The sequence below is a fragment of the Oncorhynchus mykiss genome, chromosome 7 (assembly GCF_013265735.2).
Source record: "Oncorhynchus mykiss isolate Arlee chromosome 7, USDA_OmykA_1.1, whole genome shotgun sequence".
NCBI classification, from domain to species: Eukaryota; Metazoa; Chordata; class Actinopteri; order Salmoniformes; family Salmonidae; genus Oncorhynchus; species Oncorhynchus mykiss.
In genome coordinates, this window is record NC_048571.1 from 67,282,083 (window position 1) to 67,301,635 (window position 19,553).

Here is a 19,553-nt window from a genome sequence, read left to right on the forward strand (position 1 = left end):
GTATTTTCCCATAATCCCCATCATTGTGGCAAGAAACACCACTTGATGGCGATCTGCCTGTCAGGCAGTTGTAATGAATTTACAGAAAAGAGGGCAAAAACCTGTTGTTTGAATTAAATTATGGTAAAACGTTATTTTAAGATACACATATTAGCCACTAAGTTGTAGTTTATACGTGTGTATATCAGAGGAGGCTGGTGGAAGGAGCTATAGCAGGATGGGCTCATTGCAATGGCTGAAATGGAATCAATGGAATGGAGTCAGTCATGTGGTTTCCATGTTTGATACGTTCCATTACTTCCATTCATTACAATGAGCCCGTCCTCTTTTAGCTCCTCCCACCAGGCTCCTCTGGTGTATATGCTGTACATAGCTCATAAAGGTCTTTATTAAGTCTTATTAGCCATATATTGGGCCTTAATTAAGTGTTTTCTAATTCAAACATAAGTCATGTGTTACTGGCCAGTAGTGCTGAGCGATAAGTGCTTTTTGAAGTCGGTTTGGTTTCGGTTTGAGAAAATAATCACGGTTTTCGATTTTTTAAAAACATTAATGTGGGTTGAATGCTGTAAAAACACAGAAAACAACAATTGATGGTAGTGACTGCCTATTACTATCACTTATTAAGCTGTGGTCTGTCATTGTCATTGAAAGCAAGTCTAAAAAGCAGTAAATCGGTTTTATGTTAACTATTTTTATTCAAATCATTCTTAAATGTAGTTATGCTTCTTTCACTTTCGGTTTTGTACACCAGCTTCAAACAGCTGAAAATACAATATTTTTGGTTTTGGAAAATATATTTCACAGCGATTTATACATAAACTGAAATTAGGCAAACTATTAGAATATTAGCAACCAGGAAATGCCAGTGCGATTTCTGCATAGTGCATCTTTAAATAACATATTTTGGTAGAGTATATTCCATATTTGTTTTTAGTACGATGACTTTATTATTTCATTATTAAAACCCAAATGATGGTAGTGACTGCCCATGACTATTTACCACTTTTTAATGCACCATCTTTAATCAAATATTTCAGTAGTGTATATTTAAGCAATAAATATAGTGGGTGTGGTATATGGCCAATATACCATGGCTAAGGGCTGTTCTTAAGCGCGTCGCAACGTGGAGTGCCTGGACACAGCCATTAGCCGTGGTATATTGGCCATATATCACAAACCCCCAAGGTGCCTTATTGCTATTATAAACTGTTACCAACGGAATTAGAGCAGTAAAAATAAGTGTTTTGTCACACCCGTGGTATACCACGGCTGTCAGCCAATCAGCATTCAGGGCTCAAACCACCCAGTTTATAATTTTTTATGATTTATTATTTAATCCCAAATCGTCATCACATTAGCAGCCAGTCAGCCAGCCATCTATCTCTGTGCTCCCCAAAGAGTCATCCTATTTAGGCTAGCAGCCTAGTAGTTCTTCAAAGTAGATAAGGCACACTTTTAAGACTGATGAATAACAACTATTATTGATTCGATTAATTGTCGGTCGGGTAGATACCTAAACAACTGTTCCCTCATTCGTGAAGCGTTCTATGAACTTCTGTCTTTCCCTTCCTTCTAATTCGGCCGGTCCCACAGGCTTGAACCAATGTGAACAGGCCGCTGAAGGCGCACAGGATTCTGGTCATTGTAGTTATTTACCCCCTCCCTGCAACGTCCCACAGTTCATACTTGATCTCTGAAGACAAACCCCAAGTTGAGCCAGAGATCAATACGTAATGAAGTCTCTGCACTAACAATGGGTGTCGTTGTCCCAAAACCCGTAAGGCAGGCGACAAGCTTAAGTCCTAAATAAGGCCATAGAAAGGAATTGGGCTTATGTTGGACATATTTTGGCGACAGTGAAACCTCTTGCTTTGGCATCTTTCTCTGGTAAGAGCAAGAAAAAATATTTACGAAATAGAATTAAAATAATTGAGCCTATGTTGTTAATTAAAAACTTAACATAAACCCGAAATGTCGACTAATCGCTTAGCACTACTGGCCAATCCTTAATCCTTTCTCTCATTTTGAAGGTACATCAATGTGACAACATTGATATAACAAGATGCAGTATGACTTTAGTATAGGGTACACTTCCACATCTTAAGGTACTATTCCTGTGTACCAAATTGATAACAATGACTGACTAATGAATGGGCCTAGATCAACAGTCAAATACAGTACACAGATATCTTGGCTATACGCCTCCTGATACCTAACCTGGCCCTTTAAAAGGCTTCAACATTCAAGAGCCACCCACACACATCTAGCAGAAAGCTTGGCAACAGTCCCTTATGGCACAGTTAAGTCAGGTGTAAAATAAGCGCACATCTGCTGTATATAAGACAATCAAGAAAACAGAAACATGCATTTTTCCACATTCTAATTTAAGCATGTATACAATAAAGTTGTATTATTATCAACAGGCGGCCTGACAGAGGAAGGTCTTAGTTACAATGTCGATTCACATAAAAATAGGGATCAAGTACAACAGACCTGCAGATCCATCAACAAAACACCTCAAACCTCACACACATTGGACTGAATAAACCTCATCTCAATCAATACAACTCTATTAAACCATTATTGCGAAATGTAAACACCCTTTAAAATGTACCATGAAAAGATGTGTACAAATGGATATATCCCTGTCTGAAAAATGCCCACAGTGAGTAGACCTACATATCTTTTTTCCATCAGATGAAATACAGTTATGTGGATTATAGTTGCTAGGCCTGTGCTGCACCTTCAGCCACTTTACTTCAGATTAGACAGCCAGATCGTAATGAAAACAAGGTTTGATAGGATGATTATCACACCAATGAGAAATAAGAAATGGAAATGAGAAATTACAACTTCCTTGAATTAAAAACACATTTCTTTCCATACCAGTAGCCCATATGCAGTGATCTTGAGTGAAGAATAAGATAATGGTAGTTCCATATACTAAACAATATGGTGTACAATCCTGCACAGCCACTACCACCCCGACCTCTTCTTACGGTCTGAACTTCTGTGACAAATAGCTTACATATTGTCTCAATATGTTTATAGCAGCATAAAACCAGGAGAGTTGTGATGACTGGATAGATCCAACCAATCCTTTGTCTCACTCTAATATGGCTGTCGATGTATAACCTAGCCTATGAGATGAAATGTGTCTTTCTTGCCCAGTTAAGAATCAGCTAGAGAGATTCATGAGGAGGAGTACACAGGGTTAACAATTTAAACCCTGTGGCCATATATATCAAGAATCAGAGTAGGAATGCTGCGTTTTAGATCACAATGAATATGGTTACATTGACAGGGGAGACCTGATCCTAGATCAGCACTCCTACTCTTGATACATACACTCAGAGCCAGTTTATTAGGTACACCACACCGTTCACGAAAATGGTTCGCTCCTACAGTGAGTCACGTGGCCGTGGCTTGCTATATAAGGCAGGCAGACAGGCATCTAGTTACTGTTCAATTGAATGTTAGAATTGGGCAAAACGAGTGACCTAAGCAACTTTCAGCGTGATATGATCGAAACGGCCGGCCTCCTGGGCTTTTCATGCACGACAGTGTCTAAGGTTTACAGAGTATGGTGCGAAAAACTAAAAACATCTATAGTCAGTGGCAGTCCTGTGGGTGAAAACAGCTTGTTGATGAGAGGTTAAAGGAGAATGGCAAGAGTCGTGCAAGCTAACAGGCGGGGCCACAAATAGGCAAATAACAGGGCAGTACAACAGTGGTGTTCAGAACGGCATCTCGGAACGCACAACTCATCAGCCCTTGTCACGGATGAGCCATTGCAGCAGACGACCAAACCGGGCTCCACCCCTATCAGCTAAAAACAAGAAGAAAAAACAAGAAGAAGCGTCCCCGGTGGGCACACTGGAAAATTGAGGAGTTATTATTTTTTATTTTTTTTACGCCTGATCCCACAAAACCCGGTTCCTTTTGCGTCATGCAAAATCCCTTGATACCAATTGAGCAACGTTTCCATTCCCAGAAGAATTCAGGCTGTTCTGGAGGCAAAGGGGGGTCAGGCCCGGTACTAGATAGATGTACCTAATAAACTGGCCCTTGAACTCCAACTTTTCTTTTGTTTTTGACATGTAGGCTAACTCCTTCTTGCCTCTTAGCCCTCAAGTTTTCTTCTACAAATCCTAATGGAACATTGATTTGATTCATAATGTTCATACAGGTAACAGTAAAGATTTGGCACTTTAATATGTTAATACAGTCTTCTTCAGAATGTATTGTTATTAATTACAGGCATAACAATGGTATTACAATGGTGTCACAGACAGTCTGCTGATGACTGGTGATACTTTGGTCTCCAAATCACCAACTGACTGGATTATGAAAAACTGGTCGTCACATTTTTTTGCAAAACAATCACAATATAGACATCTCGATGAATTAATAAATAAAATAATATCCTCAGTCAAATGTTCACTGATAGACTTTCCATAAATAGCTAACATTACACATAGTGATATATTCCCCTCAGACCCTCAGTTACCAATCTGATACTTACTAAAATAGTAAACGAGAAGACTTACTTTTCATGTGAGGTTATTATCAAGCCATTATCAAATTCTGCTCTGAAAAATTCCAGTTGCTATTGGTCTCTATAATGTTGCAAAAACAACAACATCCATACATAGTTTGGGCCTGTGTGATGACATCACCATCTCTAAGGAGTTTGTCAAAGCACAACCTTACTGTTACTCTAGAGCAGAGGGATTCTGAACTGTGGGGACATCAGTGGCCAGTGTCTGACCCCGAAGGTAAAAAGTGCAAAGGTAAGCATAGTTTAGGAATTAGATATGGATTCCTTATTCAAGTGGGAATGATATGTGGTCAGAGGTCAATTCAATAATCTGTGTGTAGGGGGGCAGTAGAGGATGCTGTCTATCAACACACTATCATTATATGAAGGACAACTATTATTTCCATTTGAAATACAATTTCAACGTGAAAAATGTATATTTAATCTTGAGGAGAGAGAAAATTGACACATAAAAAAAGAAATCTGCTGTGAGGTCTTTTTTAGACTCAAAATATAATACTCGATAGGATGTACGATTTTACAATTCCAAAGGATTATGTGCAAACTGTACTGATCTGTACTAATTCCTGAAGGCAGATAGTTATAAATATATATCATCATCTGTCCTTTCTATCAGTCACTGGGCCAAAAGAAGTGCTTGTGAGGTGAAGAACGCACATTATTAGAATACAATTGAGGGAATAATAAACTATTTTTCATATCAGAAAATGTTCTGTCAATTTAACAATGTGGACTAGTAAACCTGTACTCGATAGTAGTCCATGTTCGTAAACAGGGACGTAAAATAAATAAAACAACAACACTGAATGATAATGGAATGAGGACCAAAAAACAATGGCAGCTAAAGGCTTTAACCATAAACCCAGCCAACCACGACCAAGGTTTCTGCTGCTAACTCAGACAGCATCTCACCACAGTCAGAAAGTGACCCATAATAATATTGCAACTTCAAACCAATCTCGCTCCATCAAGTGGAATTTGTACGGATAGGTTTCAATTAGTTTTCTAATTAGGTACCTGTATATGATCCAACTGGTCAGGTCAGGACAGAACAGGACAGAAAAGGACAGTCGGATGGCTGGATGAGAGTGAGGGGTCCAGTGTGCTGCTGAGTTACTTATACCAGTCTGTCCAACCAAGCCTGTTTCTCTCTCTTCTCCCTCCCTTCATTTTTCTCTGTCTCCTCCTCCTCACTGCGTCTACAGAGGCAGGTCTGTGCTGTTGTGGCGAGTCTTTCTCGACGTCCCATCGTCCCGGGGGAGGGCTTTCTGCAAGTTGGACATGGCTGCTGTCTTCTTCAGGTCGATCACAGCGTAGAACTCACTGCGCCGTGGGGCCTGCTGGGGGCCACATTTGAGGGGTGGCAGGCGCTGGTGCTGTGGCTGTAGTGGCTGGTGCTGAGATTGGGCTTCCCCTCCACCCCCACCGAGGGCCTGGCATGGCAGTTCTGCATTGAGGTCCACCTGGATATAGTTGAGCTGCCTCGATGGGGTCATATGACCGTGTTCACAGCCCTCTCCCCGACCAAACCCTCCTCCCGGCCGCCTACGGAAATCAAAGCTGAATATTCGTCCGCCACGGTCCGACTGGGGGTGGCAGGTCTGGAGGTGAGGGGGGCAGGCATGTCGCAGCCGGCTGGGCTGGGCCTGCTCTGTGTTGACATAGTTCTGCAGGGCGTCACGGTGGATCCCCCCCCTCCCCAGCCCCTCCTGGTGGTACCCGTTGGGTGTCCCAGGACCCTCTGAAAACTCGTACTCGTCAAAATCCTCTTCCTCTTCCTCGTACTCCTCCTCATCCTGTTCCTCGTCATCCTCATCCTGCTCCTCGTCTCTATGCAGGGCGCGGTACTCCCACACCGGTGGCAGCGACGGCAGGTTCTCATAGTTGAGCAGAGCTGTCCGCCGGTGACCTCCGCCCATCCCTACGCCCCGCTCACAGGGGTACCCCTGAGGTGGCAGAGAGGATGGGCCGTGGGGGTGCGGTTGGAGGGGGTGTGGGTGTGATTGTGCGTGACTGTCTCCGGTGGTGCTACTGCTGCTGCTGGAGCCCACAGACTGGGACACGCTGCTGGGGCTGAGTCTCATCCGGCGCCCCCCTCTCAGGCCGTTGATGTTCTCATAGGTGAGCTGGCTGCCCTGGCAGCCCTCCTGGTGCTCATGGCCAGGGTGCCGGTGCATCACATGGTGATAGTGAGGGTGGTGGTAGGAGTGGGAGTTGCACAAGTGCAGAGGAGGCTCGTCCCCCTCTGCCTCTGAGCCTGTGGTGCCCTCTACAGGCAGCATGAGATGGGGATTGTGGCCCCCGTGCCTCTCCCTCTCTAGCAGGTGGCGCTGTGCAGGGGTGGGTCCCAGCATGAATTTGACCTCCTGAGAGGAGGGCTGGAGAAATACCTGGGGTTCCTTGCGTTGTTCCTCCAGTGGGCAGCAGTGCATGCTGGCCTTCCCACCTCCTTGGCCCCCGACAGGCATGGCTCCTCGGGTTGACTCGTTGAAGGAGGGCCGCACCTCAGGTAGAGAGTGTACACAGTGTCGACTGGAGAGTTCCCCATCCACAGTAACAGTATTCATATAGGTGTGAACCTGCAGAGATGGGGAGAGAGAAAGAGAGCGAGAAAGAGAAAGAGCGAGAGCAAGATTAGCAAGGACTCAGAGAGGATATTACACACATTGCGAGGTGAGGAGTAACCAGCGGTTACAGTGCAGCTCGGTTCGTCACGAGAATGTGAAAACTACAATGGAGCGGTGAGGGGTCAATCTTACCTGGTCATCCAGGCCCATGAGGCTGTGGCCATGGGGATCGTCAGTTAGAGAGGGCTGGGAGGATTCAGCTCTCATGGGATACCCCGGATACCCATTGGGAAAACCCTGGACTGGGAATGATGGAGCTGGAGACAATACAAACTGTGTTGAATGGGAGTCTGGGTAAATGAGGTTAGATGTTTTTTATGTCTGCAAATCTAATGGTGTGTGTGGTGTATTGCATAGACTGCTTAGTAATGAAGCCTTTGTTTTACCCCCAAGTCATTGTGTTTTCTACCCTTCCACCTCTCTCCATCCATCCATCCATACCCTCCCTCCCTCCATAACCTTCCACCTCCCTCTCTCCCCTTCCATCTACCTCCCTCCCTTCAACTGGGACATGCTTAAACCACCTGACCAAGTTGTAAAGCAATGGGACTCCCTAAATCTTTCTCAGATTATTACCAATCCCACAAGGCATGACTCCAAACACCCAGAAAGGCTAATGACCGTAGTGTTCACTGTTTCACAGCCTGTGTTTGTAATGGCTGCTCAGAGCAGAATTACTCCACCTCAAGAATTCCATTTGGCGAAAGGCTCGACACATGTGTAGGCTGACTGGCTCTCATTCAGGCAAATGAGAAATAAGTGCACTCAGGCAATCCGGAAGGCCAAAGTTAGTTACTTTAACTTCTCTAGGGTAGGGGGCAGCATTTGGAATTTTGGATGAAAAGCGTGCCCAAATTAAACTGCCTGCTACTCAGCCATAAAAGCTCAAATATGCATATACAGTGCCTTGCGAAAGTAGTCGGCCCCCTTGAACTTTGCGACCTTTTGCCACATTTCAGGCTTCAAACATAAAGATATAAAACTGTATTTTTTTGTGAAGAATCAACAACAAGTGGGACACAATCATGAAGTGGAACGACATTTATTGGATATTTCAAACTTTTTTAACAAATCAAAAACTGAAAAATTGGGCGTGCAAAATTATTCAGCCCCCTTAAGTTAACACTTTGTAGCGCCACCTTTTGCTGCAATTACAGCTGTAAGTCGCTTGGGGTATGTCTCTATCAGTTTTGCACATCGAGAGACTGACATTTTTTCCCATTCCTCCTTGCAAAACAGCTCGAGCTCAGTGAGGTTGGATGGAGAGCATTTGTGAACAGCAGTTTTCAGTTCTTTCCACAGATTCTCGATTGGATTCAGGTCTGGACTTTGACTTGGCCATTCTAACACCTGGATATGTTTATTTTTGAACCATTCCATTGTAGATTTTGCTTTATGTTTTGGATCATTGTCTTGTTGGAAGACAAATCTCCGTCCCAGTGTCAGGTCATTTGCAGACTCCATCAGGTTCTTCCAGAATGGTCCTGTATTTGGCTCCATCCATATTCCCATCAATTTTAACCATCTTCCCTGTCCCTGCTGAAGAAAAGCAGGCCCAAACCATGATGCTGCCACCACCATGTTTGACAGTGGGGATGGTGTGTTCAGCTGTGTTGCTTTTACGCCAAACATAACGTTTTGCATTGTTGCCAAAAAGTTCAATTTTGGTTTCATCTGACCAGAGCACCTTCTTCCACATGTTTGGTGTGTCTCCCAGGTGGCTTGTGGCAAACTTTAAACAACACTTTTTATGGATATCTTTAAGAAATGGCTTTCTTCTTGCCACTCTTCCATAAAGGCCAGATCTGTGCAATATACGACTGATTGTTGTCCTATGGACAGAGTCTCCCACCTCAGCTGTAGATCTCTGCAGTTCATCCAGAGTGATCATGGGCCTCTTGGCTGCATCTCTGATCAGTCTTCTCCTTGTATGAGCTGAAAGTTTAGAGGGACGGCCAGGTCTTGGTAGATTTGCAGTGGTCTGATACTCCTTCCATTTCAATATTATTGCTTGCACAGTGCTCCTTGGGATGTTTAAAGCTTGGGAAATCTTTTTGTATCCAAATCCGGCTTTAAACTTCTTCACAACAGTATCTCGGACCTGCCTGGTGTGTTCCTTGTTCTTCATGATGCTCTCTGCGCTGTTAACGGACCTCTGAGACTATCACAGTGCAGGTGCATTTATACGGAGACTTGATTACACACAGGTGGATTGTAATTATCATCATTAGTCATTTAGGTCAACATTGGATCATTCAGAGATCCTCACTGAACTTCTGGAGAGAGTTTGCTGCACTGAAAGTAAAGGGGCTGAATAATTTTGCACGCCCAATTTTTCAGTTTTTGATTTGTTAAAAAAGTTTGAAATATACAATAAATGTCGTTCCACTTCATGATTGTGTCCCACTTGTTGTTGATTCTTCACAAACAAATACAGTTTTATATCTTTATGTTTGAAGCCTGAAATGTGGCAAAAGGTCGCAAAGTTCAAGGGGGCCGAATACTTTCGCAAGGCACTGTAGATAGAAAACACTCTGAAGTTTATAAAACGGTTTGAATGATGTCTGTGAGGATAACAGAACTCATATGGCAGGCAAACACCTGAGAAAAATCCAACCAGGAAGTGGGAAATCTGAGGTTTGTAGTTTTTCAACTCTTGGCCTATCGAATACACAGTGTCTATGGGGTCACATTGCACTTCCTAAGGCTTCCACTAGATGTCAACAGTATTTAGAACCTTGTTTGATGCGTCTACTGTGAAGTGGGGGAGAATGAGAGCTGAATGAGTCAGAGGTCTGCCAGGGAGCCACGAGCTGGCCATGCTCATTCACGTGATAGTTAGCTTGCGTTCCATTGCAATTCTATAGACAAAGGAATTTTCCGGTTGGAACATTATTGAAGATTTTTGTTAAAAACATCCTAAAGACTGATTCTATACTTCGTTTGACATGTTTCTACGGTCTGTAAAGGAACTTTTTGACTTTTCGTCTGCACCTAGTGATCACACGTCATGAATTTGGATTTGTGAACTCAAGGCGTGAACAACAAGGAGGTATTTGGACATAACTGATGGACTTTATCGAACTAAACAAACATTTCTTGTGGAACTGGGATTCCTGGGAGTGCATTCTGATGAAGATCATCAAAGGTAAATGAATATTTATAATGCTATTTCTGACTTCTGTTGACTCCAAAATAGCGGATATCTGTTAGGCTTGATTTGTTGTCTGAGCACTGTACTCAGATTATTGCATGGTTTGCTATTTCCGTAAAGTTTTTTTAAATCTGACACACGGTTGCATTAAACTTCTTAGGGCTGCAATCCCGTTAACGGGATCGATATGACAACAGCCAGTGAAAGTGCAGGGAGCCAAATTCAAAACAACAGAAATCTCAAAATTAAAATTCCTCAAACATACATGTATCTTATACCATTTGAAAGGTAATCTTGTTGTTAATCCCACCACAGTGGATTTCAAATAGGCTTTACAGCGAAAGCACCACAAACGATTATGTTAGGTCACCACCAACTAAACAGGAAAATTCAGCCATTTTTCCAGCCAAAGAGAGGAGTCACTAAAAGCACAAATAGAGATAAAATTAATCACTAACCTTTGATGATCTTCATCAGATGACACTCATAGGACTTCATGTTACACAATACATGTGTTTTGTTTGATAAAGTTCATATTTATATAAAAAAATCTTAGTATACATTGGCGCGTTACGTTCACTAGTTCCAAAAACATCTGGTGAAATTGCAGAGCCACATCATTCTACAGAAATACTCATTATAAATGTTGATAAATACAGTTGTTAGACATGAAAATATAGATATACCTCTCCTTAATGCAACCGCTGTGTCAGATTTCAAAAAAACTTTACGGAAAAAGCAAACCATGCAATAATCTGAGACAGCGCTCATAAAATTAATAAAATTATCTGCCATGTTGGAGTCAACAGAAATCATAAATCACATTATAAATATTCCCTTACATTTGACGAACTTCATCAGAATGCACTGCCAGGAATCCTAGTTCCACAATGAATGCTTGATTTGTTCGATAATGTCCATTATTTATGTCCAAGTAGCTACTTTTGTTAGCGCGTTTAGTACACAAATCCAAACGCTCGTGCAGGTCCATCCGAACGTCGGACGAAAACTTAAAAAAGTTATATTACAGGTCGAAGAAACTTGTCAAACTTAGTATAGAATCAATCTTTAGGATGTTGTTATCATTAATCTTCAATAAAGTTCCAACCGGAGAATTCCTGTCTGTAGAGAAGCCATAGAACGCAGGTCGCAATCATGTGAAATGCGCGTGACCAGGACCTGGCTCTCTGCCAGACCACTGACTCAAAGAGCTCCCATCCGGCTCCACAACACAGTAGAAGCTGTTATACTCACAGACATCATTCAAACAGTTTTGGAAACTTCAGAGTGTTTTCTATCCAATACTAATCATAATATTCATATATTAGCAACTGGGACTGAGGAGCAGGCCGTTTACTCTGGGCACCTTTCATCCAAGCTACTCAATACTGCCCTTGCAGCCATAAGAAGTTAAGGAGAAGTGGATCTAAAATTCCATGCTTAACAGTTGTATCTTTTAGCAATGTTTATTATGAGTATTTCTGTAAATTGATGTGGCTCTCTGCAAAATCACCGGATGTTTTGGAACTACTGAACATAACGGCAATGTAAACTCAGATTTTTGGATATAAATAGGAACTTTACCGAACAAAACATACATGTAATGTGTAACATGAAGTCCTATGAGTGTCATCTGATGAAGATCATCAAAGGTTAGTGATTCATTTTATCTCTATTTCTGCTTTTTGTGACTCCTCTCTTTGGCTGGAAAAATGGCTGTGTTTTTCTGTGACTTGGCTCTGACCTAACATAATCGTTTGGTGTGATTTCGTCGTAAAGTCGTAAAGACACTGTGGCTGGATTTACAACAAGTGTATCTTTAAAATGGTGTAAATTATTGTATGTTTGAGGAATTTTAATTATTGGTGGGACGCTAGTGTACGAGGTGGGACCCACGTACCCTAGAGAGGTTAAGGAGCAGTTCTTTCTCTGTTGGTCTAACTCCAATACGTCCTGGAAAACGGTTAAAGATCTGGAGAATAAACCCTCTTCCTCACAGCTGTGGTTGTTACTGACAAGGGGCACATGGCTGAGCTCTTTAGCCTCATTGCCTGTCCGAAATTACCTCATCTCCCACCCCTTCTAATGCGACTAGCCCCGATGCTCCTCCCCCTTTTTCCCCTGCCCCGCTACAAAATTTCTCCCTGCAGGCAGTCATTGAGTCTAAGGTGCTAAAGAAGCTCCTTAAACTTAACCCCCAAAAAACATCTGCCAGTCACATTCTGTTAAAGGTCCCCAAAGCACACACATCCCTGGGTCACTCGTATTTTCAGTTCGCTGCATCTAGTGACTGGAATGAGCTGCAAAAAACACTCAAACTCCACAGTTTTGGGGCCTCTGGAGTGACCAAAGGCACTAAATTGCAGTGTTAGAGGCGTCACTACATTTCCGGGTTTGACCCATGAGGCGGCGCACAATTGGCCAAGCGTTGTCCGGGTTAGGAGAGGGCTTGGCCGGCTGGGATATCCTTGTCCCATCACACTCTGGCGACTCCTTGTGGGGGCCGGCGCATGCATGCCAACTTCGCCAGCTCTACGGTGTTTCCGCCGACACATTGGTGAGGCTGGCTTCTGGGTTAAGCGAGCAGTGTTTCAAGGAGTGCAGCTTGGCGAGGTCATGTTTCGGAGGACGCATGGCTCTCGACCTTCGACTCTCCCAAGTCCGTACGGGACTTGCAGCGATGGGACAAGACTGTAACTACCAATTGGATATCACAAAATATATAAGGGGTAAAAAGAACCCCCAGAAAAAAAAGAAATACTGGACAGTTTTATCTCCATCTCTTCATTCGAAGACTCAATCATGGACACTCTTACTGACAGTTGTGGCTGCTTCGCGTGACATAGTGTTATCTCTCATTTCTTGCCTTTATGCTGTTGTCTGTGCCCAATGATGTTTGTACCATGTTTTCTAGTGCTACCTTGTGCTGCTGCCATGTTGTGTTGTCATGTGTTGCTGCCATGCTATGTTGTTGTCTTAGGTCTCTGATGTGTGTTATGTCCTATATTTTTATTTTTAATCCCAGCCCCGTCCCTGCAGGATGCCTTTTGGTAGGCCGTCATTGTAAATAATAATTAGTTCTTAACTGACTTGCCTAGTTAAATAAAGGTTAAACAATAAAAAAAATTATACCCACAATATTAGATGCTATTACCAAGTGAAGCTTGATTTTGGAAGATGCTAACCCACTAAGCTAACTAGCTACTAAATTAGCAATCCAAATGCACAACTGCAAAGAAAAGCATTTAGGACATTTTAGTCAGTTCACTTAATAGTTATAATATATCCAGCTGGAAAATACTTAGTTGTGAATTCCATACTTCAACTACACTGAGAATACCAAAAGGTTAGGAACACCTTGAATGGCACACAATCCATGTCTCAGGGCTTAAAAAATATTCTTTAACCTTTCTGATCTCCCCATCCCGGATCCGGGATCGTGAATACAGACTCAAGCTCATTACCATAACGCAACGTTAACTATTCATGAAAATCGCAAATGAAATGAAATAAATATGCCATCTCTCAAGCTTAGCCTTTTGTAAACAACACTGTCATCTCAGATTTTCAAAATATGCTTCTCAACCATAGGAAAACAATAATTTGTGTAAAAGTAGCTAGCTAGCGTAGCATTTAGCGTTAGCATTAGCATTAGCATCCAGCACGCAACATTTCAACAAAAACATAAAAGCCTTCAAATAAAAGAATTTACCTTTGAAGAACGTCTAATGTTTTCAATGAGGAGACTCTCAGTTAGATAGCAGATGCTCAGTTTTTCCAAAAAGATTCTTTGTGTATTAGAAATAGCTCCGTTTTGTACATCACATTTGGCTACCAAAAAAACCCGAAAATTCAGTCCTCAAAACGCGAACTTTTTTCCAAATTAACTCCATAATATCGACTGAAAACATGGCAAACGTTGTTTAGAATCAATCCTCAAGGTGTTTTTCACATATCTCTTCGATGATATATCGTTCGTGGAAGCATGGTTTCTCCTCTCAATCAAATGGAAAAATACTTGCACATGGCTTTGCGCACCAGTTTCGACGCAGGACACCAGGCGGACACTTGGAAAATGTAGTCTCTTATGGTCAATCTTCCAATGATATGCCTACAAATACGTCACAATGCTGCCAACATCTTGGGGAAATGGCAGAAGGTGTAAGCTTATTCCTGTCGCATTCACAGCCATATAAGGAGACATTAGAAAACAGAGCTTCAGAAATTCTGCTCATTTCCTGTTTGACGTATCATCTTGGTTTCGCCTGTAGAATGAGTTCTGGGGCACTTACAGACAAAATCTTTGCAGATTCTGAAACTTCAGAGTGTTTTTTTTGCATAGTCGAGCATCTTTTCGTGACAAAATATCGCGCTTAAAACGGGAACGTTTTTTATCCAAAAATGAAATAGCGCGCCTAGAGATGCAACTGGTTTTAACCTATCTCCTCACCTTCATCTACACTAATTGAAGTCGATTTAACAAGTGACATCAATAAGGGATCATAGCTTTCACATGGATTCATCTGGTATGTGGAAAGAGCAGGTGTGCTTAATATATTGTACACTCAGTGTAGATCACCTGACGTGTGCTGCACAACAGCATGTGACTCACAAGGCTCCGTTCTCTCATAATTTTGTGCTTGTAAACAAACACCACGTGACTGGGGACTATCGGTATCTCCTAAAGTATTGCACAAGTTAATTGCAGGTATTTACCTAAATAGTAGCTACAAATATGATAATGTATTAAAAAACTTCAAAGAAATAGTTTCAATGGTATTGATGCTATTGAAAAACCATCCCGTGGCTATATCCAAATATCCCGGCATACGATACATGGTATACCGCCCAGGCCTACTCCCTACCCTTCCATTTCCTTTCCATCTCCCTCCATCCCTCCCTCCCTGCCTTCCTCCTTACCCTTCCACCTCCCTTCTTCCCTATTCTTCCACCTCCCTCCCTGCCTCCAACAGGTTGGAGCTTGAAACTGGGTTTGATGAAAGGGTTTACAGTAAGACGTGGTAGACCTGTAGGCCAGATTACCGAATGAGACAACCTACAGGGAGGAGGTCAGAGACTTGACAGTGTGGTGCCATGACAAAACCTCTCCCTTAATGTCAGGGGAAAACACATCCTCATCCACATCGACAGGGCTGTAGTGGAGCAGATCAAGAGCTTTAAGTTCCTTGGCGTCCGCATCAATAAGGACGTAACATGATTCACACACACAAAGTCGAGGAAAAGGCACGACACCCCCTCTTCCGCGTCAGGAGGCTGAAAAGATTTGTCATGGGACATTGGATCCTCAAAAAGTTATACAGCTGCACCGTTGAGAGCCTCTTGACTGGTATGGCAAATGCACCACCCTTGACCTCCAAGCGCTACAGAGGGCGGAGCGAACAGTACATCACTAGGGCCGACCTCACTGCCATCCAGGATTTCTATATCAGGCACACAACACCCCATAATGTCTACACACAACACCCCATAATGATAAAGCAAAAACAGGTTTTAAAAATTGTCCTGGGTGCTCTGGAGCAGGTTTTCATCAAGGATCTCTCTGCACGTTGCTCCGTTCATCTTTCCCTTGATCCTGACTAGTATCCCAGTCCCTGCCTCTGAAAAACATCCCCACAGCATGATGATGGCACCATCATGTTATTTCTTACATTGGTACCCCAGGTAATCTTAGGTTTCATTACATACAGTCGGGAAGAACTACTGAATATAAGAGCAACGTCAACTCACCATCAGTACGACCAGGAATATGACTTTCCCGAAGCGGATCCTGTGTTCTGCCTTCCACCCAGGACAATGGAATGGATCCCAGCCTGCGACCCAAAACAAAGACGTCGTAAAAGAGGGAAACGTAGCGGTCTTCTGGTCAGGCTCCGGAGACGGGCACATCGCGCACCACTCCCTAGCATACTACTCGCCAATGTCCAGTCTCTTGACAACAAGGTTGATGAAATCCGAGCAAGGGTAGCATTCCAGAGGGACATCAGAGACTGTAACGTTCTTTGCTTCACGGAAACATGGCTCACTAGAGAGACGCTAACGGAATCGGTGCAGCCAGCTGGTTTCTTCACGCATCACACCGACAGAAACAAACATCTTTCTGGTAAAAAGAGGGGCGGGGGCGTATGCCTTATGATTAACGAGACGTGGTGTGATCACAACAACATACAGGAACTCAAGCCCTTCTGTTCACCTGACTTATTCCTCATAAATAAAATGTTGTCTACCAAGGGAATTCTCTTCGATTACAGTGCCTTGCGAAAGTATTCGGCCCCCTTGAACTTTGCGACCTTTTGCCACATTTCAGGCTTCAAACATAAAGATATAAAACTGTATTTTTTTGTGAAGAATCAACAAGTGGGACACAATCATGAAGTGGAACGACATTTATTGGATATTTAAAAAGGTTTTTAACAAATCAAAAACTGAAAAATTGGGCGTGCAAAATTATTCAGCCCCCTTAAGTTAATACTTTGTAGCGCCACCTTTTGCTGCGATTACAGCTGTAAGTCGCTTGGGGTATGTCTCTATCAGTTTTGCACATCGAGAGACTGACATTTTTTCCCATTCCTCCTTGCAAAACAGCTCGAGCTCAGTGAGGTTGGATGGAGAGCATTTGTGAACAGCAGTTTTCAGTTCTTTCCACAGATTCTCGATTGGATTCAGGTCTGGACTTTCACTTGGCCATTCTAACACCTGGATATGTTTATTTTTGAACCATTCCATTGTAGATTTTGCTTTATGTTTTGGATCATTGTCTTGTTGGAAGACAAATCTCCGTCCCAGTCTCAGGTCTTTTGCAGACTCCATCAGGTTTTCTTCCAGAATGGTCCTGTATTTGGCTCCATCCATCTTCCCATCAATTTTAACCATCTTCCCTGTCCCTGCTGATGAAAAGCAGGCCCAAACCATGATGCTGCCACCACCATGTTTGACAGTGGGGATGGTGTGTTCAGCTGTGTTGCTTTTACGCCAAACATAACGTTTTGCATTGTTGCCAAACAGTTCAATTTTGGTTTCATCTGACCAGAGCACCTTCTTCCACATGTTTGGTGTGTCTCCCAGGTGGCTTGTGGCAAACTTTAAACAACACTTTTTATGGATATCTTTAAGAAATGGCTTTCTTCTTGCCACTCTTCCATAAAGGCCAGATTTGTGCAATATACGACTGATTGTTGTCCTATGAACAGAGTCTCCCACCTCAGCTGTAGATCTCTGCAGTTCATCCAGAGTGATCATGGGCCTCTTGGCTGCATCTCTGATCAGTCTTCTCCTTGTATGAGCTGAAAGTTTAGAGGGACGGCCAGGTCTTGGTAGATTTGCAGTGGTCTGATACTCCTTCCATTTCAATATTATCGCTTGCACAGTGCTCCTTGGGATGTTAAAGCTTGGGAAATCTTTTTGTATCCAAATCCGGCTTTAAACTTATTCACAGTATCTCGGACCTGCCTGGTGTGTTCCTTGTTCTTCATGATGCTCTCTGCTCTTTTAACGGACCTCTGAGACTATCACAGTGCAGGTGCATTTACACGGAGACTTGATTACACACAGGTGGATTGTAATTATCATCATTAGTCATTTAGGTCAACATTGGATCATTCAGAGATCCTCACTGAACTTCTGGAGAGAGTTTGCTGCACTGAAAGTAAAGGGGCTGAATAATTTTGCACGCCCAATTTTTCAGTTTTTGATTTGTTAAAAAAGTTTGAAATATCCAATAAATGTCGTTCCACTTCATGATTGTGTCCCACTTGTTGTTGATTCTTCACAAAAAAATACAGTTTTATATATTTATGTTTGAAGCCTGAAATGTGGCAAAAGGTCGCAAAGTTCAAGGGGGCCGAATACTTTCGCAAGGCACTGTATAATCACAGCCGTGTATATTCCCCCCCAAGCAGACACATCGATGGTCCTGAGCTAACTTTATTTGACTCTTTGCAACCTGGAAACCACATATCCTGAGGCTGCATTCATTGTAGCTGGGGATTTTAACAAGGCTAATCTGAAAACAAGACTCCCTAAATTCAACATATCGATTGCGCAACCAGGGCTGGTAGAACCTTGGATCATTGCTATTCTAACTTCCGCAACGCATATAAGGCCCTCCCCCGCCCTCCTTTCGGAAAAGCTGACCACGACTCCATTTTGTTGCTCCCTGCCTCCAGACCGATACTAAAACAAGAAGCTCAGGTCACGCTCAGGTCTGTTCAACGCTGGTCCGACCAATCTGATTCCACGCTTCAAGACTGCTTCGATCACGCGGACTGGGATATGTTCCGCATTGCGTCCAACAACTACATTGACGAATACGCTGATTCGGTGAGCAAGTTCATTAGAAAGTGCATTGATGATGTCGTTCCCATAGCAACGATTAAAACATTCCCAAACCAGAAACCGTGGATTGATGGCAGCATTCGCGTGAAACTGAAAGCGCGAACCACTGCTTTTAACCGGGAAAGGTGACCGGAAACTTGACCGAATACAAACAGTGTAGCTATTCCCTCCGCAAGGCAATCAAACAAGCTAAGCTTCAGTATAGAGACAAAGTAGAGTCCCAATTCAACGGCTCAGACACAAGAGGTATGTGGCAGGGTCTACAGTCAATCACGGATTACAAAAAGAAAACCAGCTCCGTCACGGACCAGGATGTCTTGCTTCCAGGCAGACTAAATAACTTTTTTGGCCGCTTTGAGGACAATACAGTGCCACTGACACGGCCCGCAATCAAAACCTGCGGACTCTCCTTCACTGCAGCCGACGTGAGGAAAACATTTAAACGTGTTAACCCTCGCAAGGCTGCAGGCCCAGACGGCATCCCCAGCCGCGTCCTCAGAGCATGCGAAGACCAGCTGGCTGGTGTGTTTACGGACATATTCAATCAATCCTTATCCCAGTCTGCTGTTCCCACATGCTTCAAGAAGGCCACCATTGTCCCTGTTCCCAAGAAAGCTAAGGTAACTGAGCTTAACGACTACCGCCCGGTAGCACTCACTTCCATCATCATGAAGTGCTTTGAGAGACTAGTCAAGGATCATATCACCTCCACCCTACCTGACACCCTAGACCCACTCCAATTTGCTTACCGCCCAAATAGGTCCACAGACGATGCAATCTCAACCACACTGCACACTGCCCTAACCCATCTGGACAAGAGGAATACCTATGTGAGAATGCTGTTCATCGACTACAG

At 43.2% G+C, this 19,553-nt stretch overlaps 1 protein-coding gene across 1 annotated transcript in view; it reads right to left on the reverse strand.

Annotated features, from left to right (window-relative positions):
* Window positions 1-3,887: 3,887 nt before the first annotated feature.
* Window positions 3,888-19,553, reverse strand: part of LOC110528309 (fibroblast growth factor receptor substrate 2) — a 46,381-nt gene continuing 30,715 nt past the window's right edge. Inside the window, exons 6-7 of the mRNA XM_021610274.2 lie at window positions 7,324-7,448; window positions 3,888-7,143 (exon numbers count right to left, since the gene is read on the reverse strand). Of these exons, the coding sequence (XP_021465949.2) occupies window positions 5,764-7,143; window positions 7,324-7,448 (1,505 nt within the window). The 3' untranslated portion in view covers window positions 3,888-5,763. The remainder of the gene's footprint in view (window positions 7,144-7,323; window positions 7,449-19,553) is intronic.